The following is a 16,050-nucleotide window of genomic DNA, read 5'->3' as shown; positions in this document are numbered from 1 at the left end:
GAAAGGCATTGTGGGATGTATTGCAAATACATGGGATTGGAGGAAGGTTGTGGAGGGTTGTCATTTTTTTATGGGGAGGGTGGGTGTAATGTAATCTCACCATCATCACCATGGCTGTTCAACGTATACATGGATGAGATGGTACAGTAGGGGAATGCAAGGATAATGAGAGGGTGAAGATAATGTTTGTTGATCAGGGAAATGATAAGGCAAGAGATAGATGTGAATGTTAGAGTGGTTGTGAATATAAACTGACGCTGGTAGGAGTTTCTTCATGTCTGCTCTGTAAATATTGGAGTGGATGAGAGGAGGCTCATTATGTAGTGAAATACTGGTAAACCGTCTTCGACTATTGGACCATGCTGGGGGGATGCTATGCCTTGTCGCATATCTTTTGACAGGGGTACATGACAGGTAACATGAATGGTCTTTCATCCACAAAAGGCTAAGATTGAAGAGAAAACATGTAGGTGTTTGCATAGGTGTGGGGTGGGTGAATAGTGGCTGCATACCTTAGCTGGCCACTTTCCTAATAAGATCAAAGGGGCTTTTTGGTGTGTGAATGTGTATACTTGCAAAGAAACGACAATTTCCCTATATTCCTACCTCCATATGAAAATGTAAACAATAAGTGACGTCACTAATCGACCGATATGGAGTGCGCGATTGTTGAATGTTAATTCAAGCTACACAAAAATGACTGTTGTACATCGTGGACGGGAGCTTATTATTTTAGACCACGAGGACTGGCTGAATACGCAGCTTTCAAAAGTCTTTCAATCATCTAACATTCTTTCACATCATATTTATGGGAGCGATGGAGGTGAAACTCCATGGAAAGAAATGTTGTCTACGTATTTTGCCGTCTATACTCCATTCCTAATGGTGCAGTACGGTGCTTTGCCTTATTATTTTCTTACAGCAAAGTTTAATCACGAGCTGCATTTATTCCCAAATGTTACTATAATCATAATGGGTAGACATGCCAAACGATAGAAAATAAAAATTTTGCACACAGATACACCTCTAGGCATAATACGTTGTCTACAAATATATGAAGTAGATTTAAGATTACCAACAAAACATTTCCCTACAAGTTCTTTAAGAAAATATATCATGGTGTCACGTATGCCAGTTCTGTTCCAGTAACTTGCAAACACATTTTTTGTTTTTTATTTTGTCTATTTGAAAGGTTTATTTTGTCTTGAAAGGTTAGGTTAAGAGCTATTGGACAACACAAGTTTCAAGTTAAATATCCATGCTTGCATGTTTCTGGAATTTTACTGATATTCCACCCTTTCAGTAATACTTGTCTGATATCCTTCCAAAGAATTTGTAAATTTACAGGTTGTACTATTTTCTTATACAGTGTAATCTAACCTAATGTAACTTGTTAGCAATATCTACTTACATAGTTCTACAATTACATCATGGTTTCAAGTTGATAATAATAATAATTGTCTCAAGTTTCATTAAGTAGAAAACCTGGAGCCCCACAGTGGGTGACAACAGCCCCCCCCCCCCCCAGATCTCTGTAGGAAAAAAATTAGGATTGTTGTATGTGTTTTATTGGTATGGGGTTTTGTATGTCACAGGTTGAAAGTAGTAGGAGAAAAGCAGTCACCAGCTATTACCTGTTCTTGAGTGAATAGAGATAAAAATACATTTGAGATATATAAAGCCATCATAAGCCCCTCAAGGCTGCACCTTTTAATGTAGGTGAGGAGGTTGACTAGTTTTGAAAATGAGCAAGTCTCCCATCTATCTTGCAGGAACACCACAAGCAGGTACCCATCATCTGTCCTTCATAAGCTGGTTTAGACTGATAACAATGGGGTTCCATTACTATAAGTCAGTTTTCAATTCTGCACAGATTGATGTCTCAGATTTAATTCCAAAGACCTATGAGGAAAGCTGGAGAAAACTGTAACTTCTTTCATTGGAAGAGCAAAGAAAGAGAGAAAATATGATTATAATATTTAGGTAAAAGAAAGGTTTTTAAAGAAAAAACAGACATTGAGGAGTGGTATGGAATGAAAGATTAACAAGAGGCCATAGTAAAAAGTTGAAAAAGCAAGATTGTTCAAAATATGTTAAGAAGTAATGTATAGCTTTCCATATAGAGGTATTGACTTATGGACCAAGTTTGATGAAAATAAAATCCAAGCCAACAGCAAACAAATTGAAGACAAAGTTTGATTACTGGAGGTAGACAATCAATCAGTTGTTCCCTCGAGTTTTACTAAGTGGAAAACCCATGGCTCCACATTGGTTGATAACAGTCCTCGGAACCTCCCATAGATTCCTCTAAGAAGAAACTTAGGATTGCTGTCTGTGTTGTATCAGCTTGGGATTGTTTCTATGTCACCTGCTGAAAGTGGTAGGAAGAGGAGAACAGTTGCAGGTTGGTGCTAAGCACTTGCTCAACCAGAGTATATAGCATCAGTATTTACGTAAGAAGACTAAGAACTAAATCCTCAAGTCACTTGTGCTTCCAGTTTTGCTTGTGTTCCCATCTTGCTAAATGACTATAAGGCAATGGACACTTAATTCTGACTTGAGGAAGTGTCTCACTATCTGGTACCAAGGGCCCTCAGAGAATGGTATGACTTTGTATCAAACCAGTAAATGTTTTGTGAGGAGCAGTTGCCATGTTTCTTTTTTTCTGCTGGAATGTGTAAATGTATTTCCTTTCTTTCCTTGTGATAATCTCCTTTTCTTTTTTTACATTTAGGATCAACAGGCAGAAAAGGCAGCTCAAAATCTAGAAGCAGAGCATGGCTTAGGAGCATTACAGGAAATCCAACAACCAAAACGAAAGAAGCAAAAAACAGGTATAGATATGCATTATTTTTGTAAAGAAAAATAAAATACTTACAATCGATCCTATCAATAATTTTCTCTTGCAGAAGACCTACAATCTCCAGGAAACCAGCAACAGCCTCAAAGCAGGACCATAAGTCACTTAGAGAAGAGATTTTGTATTGTTGTCTAGGGATAGTCAGTGTGGGGCATTGTAGTATGAGATGTTGTGTCTTCTTTGTTGTGGTTGCATCTGGGGTAGTTTGAATCTGTGACCAGGCCTATTCTGTTGGTACTGTCTCAATAATGGATAGTGACCTGAGCTCAGGTATGCTAGTGTGGTTCTTGTCTGGTGTGTAAGGGTTTTCTCTCTGTCATCACAATATTTATAGATTACTGTAGCTAATTTCTTTCCATGTTAAATGTTAACACTAAATATGAAAATAATAACTGAGTGGAAGTTATTAACTTATTTTCTCTCCCCTAAACTCCTCTTTATCTCTTACCCTAAGCTTAAAGAATACCAATCCTCTTCACCCTTTAAACTTAAGCCTAAAAAATTAGCATAAATAAAAGGTTCTCTGTATTGTTACGTACAACTTCAAGCCCTCTACAGGAGCAAGTGTTCAAAGAGGCACACAGGGTCTGCAATCTCTTGTTTGTACCTTTAGTGTATGGATATTGTACTAGGCAATCTTTTTAATAAATTCCCACATGTTTCAGCCCAGAATATGGATGGGAATGAGTTTGAAGAGGAAGATTTGTTGATATGCAGGACTCTAGAAATGCTGAAGAAGATTCCAGAATTCCAGTCACATTTCAGTTTGAAAGTCACACCCGATCATTATCGACTGAACAATAGAACTCTACGGGAGAGCAGACATAGGTAAATTTGTTTGTGTTGTACATGTATTATTATGAAATACAATAGTTTCCTCTAACACACTAATAAAGTTACTAAACTCTGCATGCATGTACTGTAAATGAGGAGGAAGTCATTCTCATAACAGTAGAACAAAGATGTATATTATGACTTCCAACAGATTTTTCTCATCCCTTTTGATAAGTGAATGCTGACAGTGTAAATTTAATCTCCGTGACCGTCCCACTGAGTTGATATTAGGGTACTCTTGTGACATTACAACATTCTCAATGAATAAAAAAAATTACATAACTATTATTGGCAGGGACTCATCAAACCCTGAAAAGTATAATTAAAGCACAAAAAATCATGTGTCTTTACTGAATATCTAATTGTTTTTCAAAAAATTCAAATTCCAATACAAGATAGAGAATTATAGATTGGCGATTCAACATTCCTGAAGAGAATAATCAACCATACTTGGTCCTATGGCGCCAACTCCATTACCTTACATAATAACTTATATGATATTTTTGTATATAGAAACAAAAATGATAGGCCACTCAATCTAAATGAAAAAAGTAAACTTGTAATTTGTTATATCAAAAATATTATTTCCCTCACCAAATTTAGAAATTTTTCCAATGTCATTTAATTTGCTTTTATATACTAAGCATTCAAGAATACTGATTTCATACAGCTTGGACATGCTTAATTGCTGTATCTCAATCTTAATCCTAATTCTACAGCTATCAACTCACTAAATTAACTGAAGTGGTAACCACATATGTTTCTATCATTTGGTGATAATAATTTATCTACTTTAAAATGCCTTTGCTGGGAGTTATTCCCAACAAAATGTGTATTAATTTTTGTCACAGAGCTGGAATATAAGTAGTCATGTATAACATTTTTTCTAGATATCCAAGTTTTTATAACTATTTGGTGTTATTATGAACTATTTGTCAATTTTGTTTGCAGGTTTTTAGATGAATCAAGAAATGAAGTTCCCCTAAATACCTGTGGCTTTTCAAAGAAACCTCACATCAATGAAATTGATGCTGAAAAATATCTCATTCCTGCAGACTGTCAATACATATGTGATAAAGTTGAAAACTTACGTGAACATATCCATGAGACTTTTGATTTAATTGTGATGGACCCTCCATGGTATAATGGATATGTTAAAAGAAGAAACAAATCCCAAGGAAAACATGCAGGGTAAGCTAGAAATAATTTATTTCTTCTTCTTTGCCTTCTAGATAGTGCTTAAATTAATCTGGAAACATATACTGATTAAACATTTAATGCATTCATATAATAGTACACCATCTACAGAATTATGAAAGGGATGGAAGTCCTTGATAGAGATGATTTATTAAAGTGGGATAAAAGAAAAACAAGAGGACATGAAAAGAAACTTAAAAAGGATAGTTATAGAAGAGATCTGAAAAATTATAGCTTCCTACACAGAGTGGTGGATATCTGGAACAAATTGAATGAGGAAACAGTGAGTGCCAAAACCTATACAAGAATTTAAGATCAAACTGGATGCTGAGAGATAAAAAAGTGGGTCACTATGAGCATAGCTCTCTTCCCATAAAATACAATTAGGTAAATACTTGTATACCAAAAGGCTTAGTCAAAGCATATACCCACCCTTTGTCCACCCCACACCTATCCAAAATCTTATTTGTTGTCTCTTCCATCTTAGTACCTTTTGAAAGAAGAATCATCACTGTCCTCTGATCACTGTTCAGGTCAAAAGCAGTAGAGCAAGATGCAGCACCTTCACAAGAGGACCCAATGTCTGAATCAAGTTTACCCCCACCCTTTCATTACATGACAACCCTCTCATCCATTTGAAAATTTGTACATACATATACCAAAGGCTCTTTCCCCCTGACAAGGGAGGTAGCCAAAAAACAAAGGCATAGAAACCAATCCCACCCATTCCATCCCCTACATCCTCCACTCCCCTCTACCCACTTCCCTCCCCCTTATCTTGGCACCTTCTGGATAACAGATCATCCCTGCATCTCACCCACTACCTTGGGTCAGAAGCAGAGTCGCAAGACACAGCACGTCCACAGCAAGGCTGCTTCATTAAATCAGTGACCCCCTTCTCTGTCCCCTCAGGCAGAAAATGAGAAGACAGGGACAAATCCCTTTGGGTTGTGTCAATTTATTTTTTGTACATCTCCATCACCCCCATCCCCGACCCATTCCCCCTCATGCATCACAATATCATCCATTTGTAGAGCAGACAAGAAAGACACCCCTCCTTCTCTTTGAGATATATCAGTTCTTCATCCATTTACATTCACTTTCCACTCACACATACCTCTAGCCCAGTGGTTCTTAACCTGGGGTACCTGTACCCCCAAGGGGTATGAAACCTTGAACCTGGGAGTAAGAGACATGATAGCCAGTGCAATGGTAATGTATTTTTACAATGAGAAACCAAAGTAAGCTTTGTATCACTATCCTTTTCATATGTTTGCATTGTATTTGTATTGGATGGGGGTACAAGAATTTTTTCTGAAATATCAAGGGGTACGGGCACTGAAAAAGGTTAAGAACCACTAGCTCTTTCCTTTCCCTGCATGACAAATATTCCTCTTTCACCCTTTTCATTCACCCCATTCTTGGTCTTCCTCTCAACCTTACTCCATCCACCTCTGCCTTCCATACTTTTTTGTTAGTCTTCGCTTGTTCTTTTCATATGCCCCAAACTATCCTAGTATCCTTTGATCAACCCTATCTGACAGCCCTCTTTCCATTCCCATTCTCCGCCTCATCTCAGTTCTTGCTCCATCCATCCTCACAATCCCAACCTTACTTCTTAATCATCTTATCTCAAGCACATTTAGGTTTTTCCTTTCTACATACATACATGATGACCTTTCATCCAGAAGGTGCAAAGATGAGAGGGAGGGTGGAGGGGGTTGGAGTTTACTTAGGGATGGAATGGGTGGGAATGGTTTTATGCCTTTTTCTTTTTGGCTACCTCCCTTGTAAGGGGGAAAAAGCCTTAGTATATGTATGTATGTATGTACATACATACATACATATACCAAGGGCTTTTTCCCTCTTACAAAGGAAGGTAGTCAAGTTAAATGCATAATCCACTCCCACCCATTTCATCTCCACATACTCTACTCCTATTCCCCACCCCTCCCTCCCTCCATCTTTTCTTGTCTCTTCTTGGATGACAGGTCATCCCTACATCTTGCTGGCTGATGGGTTAGGACATCATTACTTTTTGAGTGTGTTGTATGATTTGAATATTATGGATATGTCACTTAATGTATCTCATGTTTTTCCCAATTTTGGAAGGTACAAGATGATGGGAATAGAAGAAATTAAAGCCATTGCTGTCCCCCATTTTCTCAGTGAGTCTGGTCTCCTTGTTGTGTGGTGCACAAACAATCACAAAATGATTCATCAGTTTCGTGAATGTCTCCAGCACTGGGGACTCGATCTTGTTGCAACGTGGTATTGGCTTAAGGTAAATATACGTGTATATTTTTCCAGCATAGAATTACCTGTCCTTACTAACCATTCTCTCACTATCTTAACCTCCCTTTTTATTTTTCTCCACATACAGTACTACCTCTCATTAACGGACGTTAATTAGCTGTGTTTGTGGTGTTTTCGCTGTGTTTTTGGTGCTGTTGTTTAGTGCTATGCAATCACTATGCCACCCAAAAACCACTCCAAATCAACGGATTATTCACATCAACGGACACCGTTACCCCCCTTTTGGTGCATTAATGAGAGGTGGTACTGTATATATTTTTCCAGTGTAGAATTACCTGTCCTTACTAACCACTCTCTTACTATTTTAACCTCCCTTTTTATTTTTCTCCACATACGCATTAACCAGTATTGCTGCTCTTCCATATTTCAATATTGTTTCTGCATTTGTCACCTTTTGTACACCGATTTGTGCCCATTCATTCCTGCTTTTAATCATCATTCCTTTTCTCCTCTGTATGAGCACTTCAATTTGTTATATCACCAGTAATTTCCATTTCTCAAAACATTTCAGGTGACAAAAGCAGGGGATCCTGTAACTAAAGTTCAAGGGAACCATGGCAAAAGACCTTATGAAAGAATTTTGTTTGCACGAAGAAAACATGGAGTAAATTGTAGAAGGAAAGTGAAAAATAATGTGGGGAAAATCCACCAGAATTCTGAATCAAGTGTTCACAGATCTGAGGACTGTAATCAGGTCTGTGTAGAGCACATGAACTTTAGTAGTCATGATAACCAAGTGCCTACACAAGTAGACTGTGCAAGTGATTACAAGGAGATTCTTGAACATTCAAAAATTGATTCAAAGGTTCAAGAAGAAAGCTTATGCTCCAAGAAAGGCACCTATTCAAATGTATGTTGTGGTGAAGTTGAAAATGCATCAGATCAAGTTATTCCAGATGAACTCGTATTAGTGAGTGTACCAAGTGGTATTCATTCACACAAACCTCCTCTTTATGGTAAGTTATCTGTTCGGCTAAGATGAGAGGGAAACAAGGGTGATGGGTGGGAGTGGAATGGGTGTGTGCCTTTGACTTTGGCTACCTTCCATATAAGGGGAAAGAAGCCCCTGGTATATAGATCTGTTTAGCTGGTTCCACAATTTATTTTATTTTATTATTATTATTATTATTATTATTATTATTTTTTTTTTTTTTTTCCATGGCACAACTCCCCCCCCCCTTTATTGGGAGGCTAGAACGGTGCCCCTTACAGAGTAGCTTCTGAATTTAGCCATGCAGATCAAATTTGTGAATACTTAACTGAGGGTCATTGTATAAAGGAAGCACTGGGAGTACCAGCTTTGGCTGACAGACCCTCCTGTGGAAATGCTGTGTCTTGCTGCATTGCTTCTGACCCAGGTAGTGCATGTATGTGTGTGTGTGTGTGGGGGTCCTTCATCCACAAGTACCATATACCAAAGGCTTTTTCCCCCCTTACAAGGGAGGTAGCCAAAACACAAAGGCATGAAAACCACTCCCACCCATTCCATCCTCACATAGTCGACTCCCATCTACCCCCTTCCCTCCCTCTTATCTTGGCTCCTCCTGGATGACGGGTAATCCCTGCATCCACAAGTAGCTGAGATAAAAGGGAGGACAAATGGTTGTGGGATGGGTGGAGGGTGGGTGCTTGCCTTGTCTGGCTACTTCCCTTATAAGAGAGAAGCCTTTTCACATATAGAGATAGATAGGCTTAACTATTTCCATACACAATTCTTTAAGAACAAAGTTTATTATTTTAAAGTAAACTTTTTTTAATAAATAATAAATGTGGTTAGAATCAATGACTTTATCAAGACCAGTTGATGACATTTAACACACTGCTGGCCTAATTGTATTTACCTAATTGTAGTATACAGATTTATGAAGTGGCCTTGCTGTGGATGTGCTGTGTCTTGCAACACTGCTTCTGACCCAGGGCAGTGGACAGGATACAGGGATGACCTGTCATCCAGGAGGTGCCAAGATAAGAGGGATGGTGGAGGGGAGTGGAATATATAGGAAATGGAATGGGTGGGAGTGGTTTCTATGCCTTTTTCTTTTTGGCTACCCCCCGTGTAGGGGGAAAAAGCCTTTGGTATATGTATGTATGTATGTAGTATAAAGGAACTGCTGATTGGGTCCTATCTCCTACTCTCCACTTTGTCATACCTAGCCTCAAATTCATGTACAATTACAACTTAATATCTTTGATTTCCAGTGCTCGCAAAAATTAGACTTGTATTAAAGAGGTTAAAAAATTCTTTTCCTTTCTTCTGTAACTGAACAGAATGGGCTTATTAGTATCGTGTATGTTGTTAAGGGTTTAATTTTGAAAGAAAACTTAAGAAATATATTTTGTCTTTCAGAATGCATAAAACCGTACCTGAGTAACGAACCTCGCTGTCTGGAGTTGTTCGCTAGATATCTCCAACCTGGCTGGACAAGTGTGGGACTGGAAGTGCTTCGACTACAGCACCTGTCATTTATTATTTAGTAACTTTTGATGATATGGTTTAATGTCGCACACTCCCCCCCTATCAGGAGGCTAGGACAGTGCCCCTCACAGAGGACTTTGTAGCGTGGAATTTAACCACTTCCATACAGTGACGCCTACGTAGGCATCATGAGGAGCAAGTGGGTACGCAATGATGCCGATGTTGGCGTCTTGATTATATTTATTGTAGTTGTACCTACATAACCTCCATTCTCTCTAAACTGGCTTCGTCATATTTTCTATGGTTATCAAAATTCACAGGTGAAAGAGAGCGAAAGATTGAGCACCGACTTTATTTTTTATGCGATTATTATGACGCAACATCGCATGTCGGGCAGCTAATGCTGCCGGACGTGCGATGTGCCCTGGAGTGAAGAGGTTAATGAACCATGCTCTTGGTTCAACTTCGCTGGTGGCATGGTTCGAACCGCCATCCCCGCGACCTTTGCCGCAAGACACGATGCCCTAACCCGCTCAGCCATTTCAAAAGTTTGCTAGCATTTAACAAGAACATAAGAATGGAGGAGACTGCAAGAGACCATATGGCCTACACCAGGCAGTTCCATGTCCCTTACTGCCTGGCATCCCTATCCATAACGTTATTTAGTCTTCCCTTAAAACAATCAGTTGTTTCCTTACTACAAGGTTACAAAGTCTGTTCCATTTGTTAATCACCGTTGGTGAACCAGTTCTTGCCTATGTCCTTCTTAACCCCTTCCATACGGTGCCGCACACGTAGGCGTCATGAGGAGCAAGTGGATTCGTGACGCTGCCATATCGGCGTCTTGATTATATTTATTGTAGTCGCCCCTGTGTTTTTACATTCTCCCAAATGTGCCCTGAATCCCATTCTCTGTGGTTTTCAAAATTCGCGGGTGAAAGAGAGAACGATCGATATAAGCGGCGACTATATTTTATGATGCGAATATTATTTCGTTACGTCATACGGCTGGCATTGGCTGCTGCCCGCGAGATTTAAGTCCCGTACTGAAGTGGTTAAACCTAAATTTGTCCAATTTAAATCCATTACTATGAGCACTGCCCTGCTGTCTTAATATGATGACCTTGCCTGCATCATCTTAAAATCCTTGTCCCATTTGAAAACTTCTATTGAATCACCCTGCACTCTGTTTTTTTAAAAAGTGTAAATCATGTTGCCTAAACTTGTCATTATAAGGTAAATTTCCAAGACAATTTTGGTCATTCTTCATACTGATTCAAGTGAATTAATATCCATTCTATAAGACAGAGACCAAAACTGTGTTTCATAGTCAAGGATGGGCATAACTATTGGCAGGTAGATTTTAATGATTACCTTTGTACCAAAGTGTTGAGATTAGGGTCATTAAATTGATTTTAAGGTGTATGTAGTGGTTGCATGCTTTGATTCAACCATGTCATATATATATATAATATATATATATATATATACACATACATTTATACATATGGATGGATGGATATTAATATTATGTCATTATCATACAAAGGATTACAAAGGCGGAGCATGCCGACAGGAGACCTTTTGGTCCATATCTAGGTCGGATGCGAAAAGAAAATCATAATAATAATAAAATGATAAATAAAAACTATAATAATGTAAATACAATACAATTTTTGATACCACTTTATGGTAGATAAAGACTTTCTACCAATATATAGGTTTTCCTTGTAGATATTCTTGAGCAAATATCTTAGATGGTGTTACATATGTAGATCAAATACTTCATTTGTAAAAGGATGAATTTAATCCTGTAAATCTATCGCAAATTATTCATTTGTATAGATGATTTTTAAATCATAAGCAATGACAGTTTATTGAGAAAATTTTATATTTTTGTACTTTATTATACAGATAAAAATTGTTGATCTTTGATTTAACCTTCTCTGGGGGGAAACACAACAACTCATTTGTAGAATGCAGGCTGCTGAGCAAAAAATTGCCGACTCAAAGCCTGCTTGACCCATGTAGGTTTCCAGGCTTTGGTTGCTTAAAATCATCCACATGCTGTTCATTAACTGTAAATTCTCTTGTGAACCTCATGACCTGAAAGCAACTGTATACGAATATTTCTGTGGCAGAGTAATAAATACATCATACATACATATACCAAGGCTTTTTCCCCCTTCCAAGGGAGGTAGCCACAAAAGGAAAGGCATAAAAACACTCCCACCCATTTCATCCCTAAATACACTCCACACCCCTCCCACCCTTCCTCTCATCTGAGCACCTCCTGGATGACGGGTCATCCCTGCACCCTGCCCACCGCCCTGGGTCAGAAGCAGTGTCGCAAGACACAGTACATCCACAGCAAGGCCGCTTCATTTAATCGGCGACCCCCCCTCTCCGTCCCCCTTTGCATATAAGGAGAGGACGGGGAGAAATCCCTTTGGGCTGCGTCAAAATTTACTCACACATACTACCCCACCCCCCCCGCCTATTCCTCCTCATGTCGTCACAACATCATCCATATACAACCATTCTCCACTCACCTCTGTCTTCCGTCCTCTCCCTTCCTTCCTCAACAGACATTCCCCTCTTCCCCAAAGCCCCTTCACCCCATCCATCCACCTCATCCTAGGACGTCCCCTCATGTTCACTCCCTCCACATCTGCCTTCCATACCTCTTTTACTAGTCTTTCGTCACTCATTCTTTCCATGTGTCCAAACCATCCTAATATTCTTTCATCAACCCTCTCTCCCAAATCCTTTTTCACCCCTGTTCTCCTCCTCACCTCCTCATTTCTCACTCTATCTAGCCTAGTAACCCCCACCATACTTCTCAGACACCTCATCTCAAACACATTCAAACTCCTTCTCTCTTCTTCTCTTATGTTCCACGTTTCTGCCCCATACAGTGCTGTTGGCACAATCACTCCTTCATACAGTCTCCTCTTCGCATCCATTCCCAAATGTCTATTTCTCATTACACTCTTTAAACCACCAAGGCATTTACTCGCTTCTCTCAATCTACATTCTACCTCCACCTTCACTCCACCTTTTCCTGCTACACTTGCACCCAAGTATCTAAAACTATCCACTTCCTCCAGTCGCTCTCCCTTAATGTTCACTTCCAGTCTACTGCCACTTTCACCCCTTGTACATCTCATCACCTTACTTTTACCCACATTTATCTTTAGCTTTCTTCTATCACATACTCTCCCAAACTCTGCCACCAGCTTCCTCAATCCCTCCTCTGACCCTGCCACAAGCGCAGTGTCGTCCGCAAACAACAGCTGGCTCACCTCCCACTTTTCTCCATTTTCTTTAACCATCTCCAATCCCTGACTCACTACCCTAGCATTCACCTCTCGCACCACCCCATCCATGTATAAGTTGAACAGCCAGGGCGACATAACGCATCCTTGACGAAGTCCCACCTTTACTTCAAACCACTCACTCTCTCCATTTCCAATCCTAACACATGCTCTACTACTCACATAAAAACTCTTGACAGCTCCCAAAAGCTTTCCTCCTATCCCATAAATTTGCATAACCTCCCACAGTGCCTTTCTGTCTACCCTATCATAAGCCTTTTCCAGATCCATAAAAGCCCAAAAAATATCCTTCCCCTTTCCTATAGCTTTCTCACATATCTGTCTTACCACAAAGATCTGATCTACACAACCTCTACCCGTCCTAAATCCACACTGTTCCTCACCAATTACTCCTTCTGTTCCTCTCCTAATCCTCTCAATTAAGATTCTCCCATAAGCCTTCCCTACTACACTCAACAGGCTAATCCCTCTGAAATTACTACATTCACACTTGTCCCCTTTTCCCTTGTAAAGAGGAACTATACAGGCACTACTCCAGTCCTCCGGTACTTTACCCTCTCTCCAGCAAACATTAAATAATCTCACCAACCAGTCCACCATCACTGAACCTCCCTTTTTCAGACATTCTGCATGACATCCATCCAGACCAGGTGCCTTACCTGCTTTCATCATCTTTACAACTGCCTTCACCTCATCCTTCCTTATTTCTCCTCCGTTCTCCTCACTCATCACTCTCATTTTCTTCGTATTTCCCACTGCAGCTATCTTTCCTTCCCTATCCTCCTTCACATTTAGCAACTCCCTAAAATATTCTGCCCATCTTCCCCTCACTGCCATCTCTTCCATTATCAACTCTCCATCTGTACCTTTTACCTTTTCTTCCCTACTTGATTCGCCTCCTCTTCCTCTCTTAATTTCTTTCCAAAACATCTTTTTATTACTTTCAAAATTTTCTGTCATACTCCTACCCCATTTCACATCTGCTCTCCTCTTTGCCTCCTTTACCTTTTGCTTTACTTCTCTTTTCTTTTCTTTGTACCTCTCATATGACTCCCCTGTCCTCTTTTGTAACCAATCTGTGAATGCTCGCTTCTTCTCTTCTACAACCTTCTTTGTTTCCTCATCCCACCATTCACTACCCTTTCTTCTATTTCCCCCTGTCCTTCTTGTTCCACACACCATCCTTGCACACTTTAAGACTCCCTCCTTGAACCATCCCCATTCCTCCTCCACACCCATCTCTGCTCTATCCTTTACTCCCTCCCACTCCTCCTTCAGCTTCTTTTCGTACTCCTTCTCCTTTTCCTTTTCATTCAAGGAGTTCACTCTAAGAACCTCCCTACCTTTTGTCCCTTTCCTCCTTCTCCATCTATCCTCCACTCTCAGCTTACCTTCCACCAAAAAATGATCTGATATTCCCCCACCTTCTCCCCTTAGCACATGTACATCCTTAACTCTTCCTATCATAATCCTATTTACCACTACATAATCCATTAGCGCTCTATCTACCACCCTTCCCTCCACCACCCTCTCCCATGTGTACTTATGCTTGACTTTCTTCCGAAACACTGTATTTGCTATCATCAACTCTCTTTCTAGACACATTTCCACCATCAACTCTCCACTACGATTCTTTCCTGGAACTCCACACTTCCCAACCACTCCATCGATTGGACCATTTCCCACTCTAGCATTAAGGTCTCCCAGTACTATTACATTGACATTTCTTCCTAAACCCTCTATGCACTCATTCAAATCTATCCAAAAGGCCTCCCTTTCTTCTACACTCTTCTCACTGCCCGGCCCATATGCACTTACAAAGACCCACATCTCCTTTCCCAGTTTCACCTTCATCCACATTATCCTTGAGGAAACCTCCTTCCACTCCACTACCCCTTTACCTATCTCCTCACTTACAAGAATAGCCACCCCTTCCCTCCCTTGCCCTCTCTTCACTCCTGATAACCTCCCACTTACACTCCCAAACATACACTCACCCTTCCCTTTCAACTTAGTTTCACTCAAAGCCAACACATCCAACTTTCTTCTCACAAACATACTACCTATCTCTTCCCTTTTACTCTCATCTGTACCACATCCACGCACATTAAAAGACCCAAACCTTAGGGTGCTGGCCCGAGGCCCGCCAGCACCCCTTATGCCTTCACTTTTGTCTTTAGGATGTGTGCCCCGTGGGGCTACAGGGAGAAGGATGCCTAGTCCCTCTCCCCGTCCCTTTCTTCTCGCCTCTTACGATCCAAGTGGGAAAACTTGGTGGCAGTATTCTTTTCCCCCACCACAGGGAATTCCCCCAATCAGAAAGAGAATACTCAGAGAAATGGTACAGGACAGCAACAAGGGGTTGGGGGACAGCATAACGGAGGGACAGTCGTAGTATAAAAGTGTCATCATTTCTCTATGAACAGAATTTCTTCTATCATAGACAAAATGATGTGTGGCTCTGGTCCGTAGGGGCGCCCCATATAGACCCTAAAGTATCGACTGCATGCTACTTTGCCACAATAACAAGCAGTCAATATATTCCCACACAATCAATCTGTCGTCCATGGTCTCTTTTACAGAAGACTCTTGGCCTCCAGGAAACTGACATCAGTCTCTAGTTGGAACCATATGTCATTTAAAGAGGAGATATTATGTTGTTGTCTGGGGATTCTTCATGTGGGGCAAAACCGTACGAGGTGTTCTGTGTCTTCAGTATGGTGGTTGTATCTGGGGCAATTGGAATCTGTGGCAAGGCATATTTTGTGCTGGTACTTTCTTAACTTTGATTTTTAGGAATTTGCCCCTTGGGGCTACAGGGAGAAGGATGCCTAGTCCCTCTCCCCGTCCCTTTCTTCTCGCCTCTTACAATCCAAGTGGGAAAACTTGGTGGCAGTATTCTTTTCCCCCACCACAGGGAATTCCCCCAATCAGAAAGAGAATACTCAGAGAAATGGTACAGGACAGCAACAAGGGGTTGGGGGACAGCATAACGGAGGGACAGTCGTAGTATAAAAGTGTCATCATTTCTCTATGAACAGAATTTCTTCTATCATAGACAAAATGATGTGTGGCTCTGGTCCGTAGGG

The 16,050-nt window shown here is 40.3% G+C and overlaps 1 protein-coding gene across 3 annotated transcripts; it reads left to right on the top strand.

Moving 5' to 3' along the window:
* The first annotated feature begins 183 nt into the window (after positions 1 to 183).
* Positions 184 to 11,768, top strand: Mettl4 (Methyltransferase like 4). 3 transcript variants are annotated; one of them, XM_076206074.1, is made up of 7 exons: positions 184 to 885; positions 2,735 to 2,834; positions 3,526 to 3,688; positions 4,646 to 4,885; positions 7,061 to 7,175; positions 7,719 to 8,163; positions 9,555 to 11,768. In XM_076206074.1, exons 1-7 carry the CDS (start codon positions 697 to 699, stop codon positions 9,680 to 9,682), a joined length of 1,380 nt encoding a protein of 459 aa, XP_076062189.1. In that variant the 5' UTR covers positions 184 to 696; the 3' UTR covers positions 9,683 to 11,768. The 3 variants fall into 3 exon arrangements, with proteins under 3 accessions (XP_076062189.1, XP_076062187.1, XP_076062190.1); XM_076206072.1 differs by having other exon boundaries at positions 188 to 885; positions 7,004 to 7,175; XM_076206075.1 differs by having other exon boundaries at positions 727 to 823; positions 7,004 to 7,175.
* The last annotated feature ends 4,282 nt before the right edge of the window (positions 11,769 to 16,050 follow it).

The sequence above is a fragment of the Oratosquilla oratoria genome, chromosome 22 (assembly GCF_046742065.1).
Source record: "Oratosquilla oratoria isolate Oo_2021 chromosome 22, ASM4674206v1, whole genome shotgun sequence".
NCBI classification, from domain to species: domain Eukaryota; kingdom Metazoa; phylum Arthropoda; class Malacostraca; order Stomatopoda; family Squillidae; genus Oratosquilla; species Oratosquilla oratoria.
The sequence above is the reverse complement of the archived record's forward strand: the minus strand, read 5'-3'. Positions and strand labels throughout refer to the sequence as shown.

Bases quoted from the DNA above. Each gene is read 5' to 3' on its own strand.
- Mettl4 (XM_076206072.1), top strand. From the start codon at position 697: ATGACTGTTGTACATCGTGGACGGGAGCTTATTATTTTAGACCACGAG. The intron at 886-2,734 runs GTGCAGTACGGT...TTTTACATTTAG, and splicing joins TCTATACTCCATTCCTAATG to GATCAACAGGCAGAAAAGGC. The intron at 4,886-7,003 runs GTAAGCTAGAAA...CAATTTTGGAAG, and splicing joins TCCCAAGGAAAACATGCAGG to GTACAAGATGATGGGAATAG.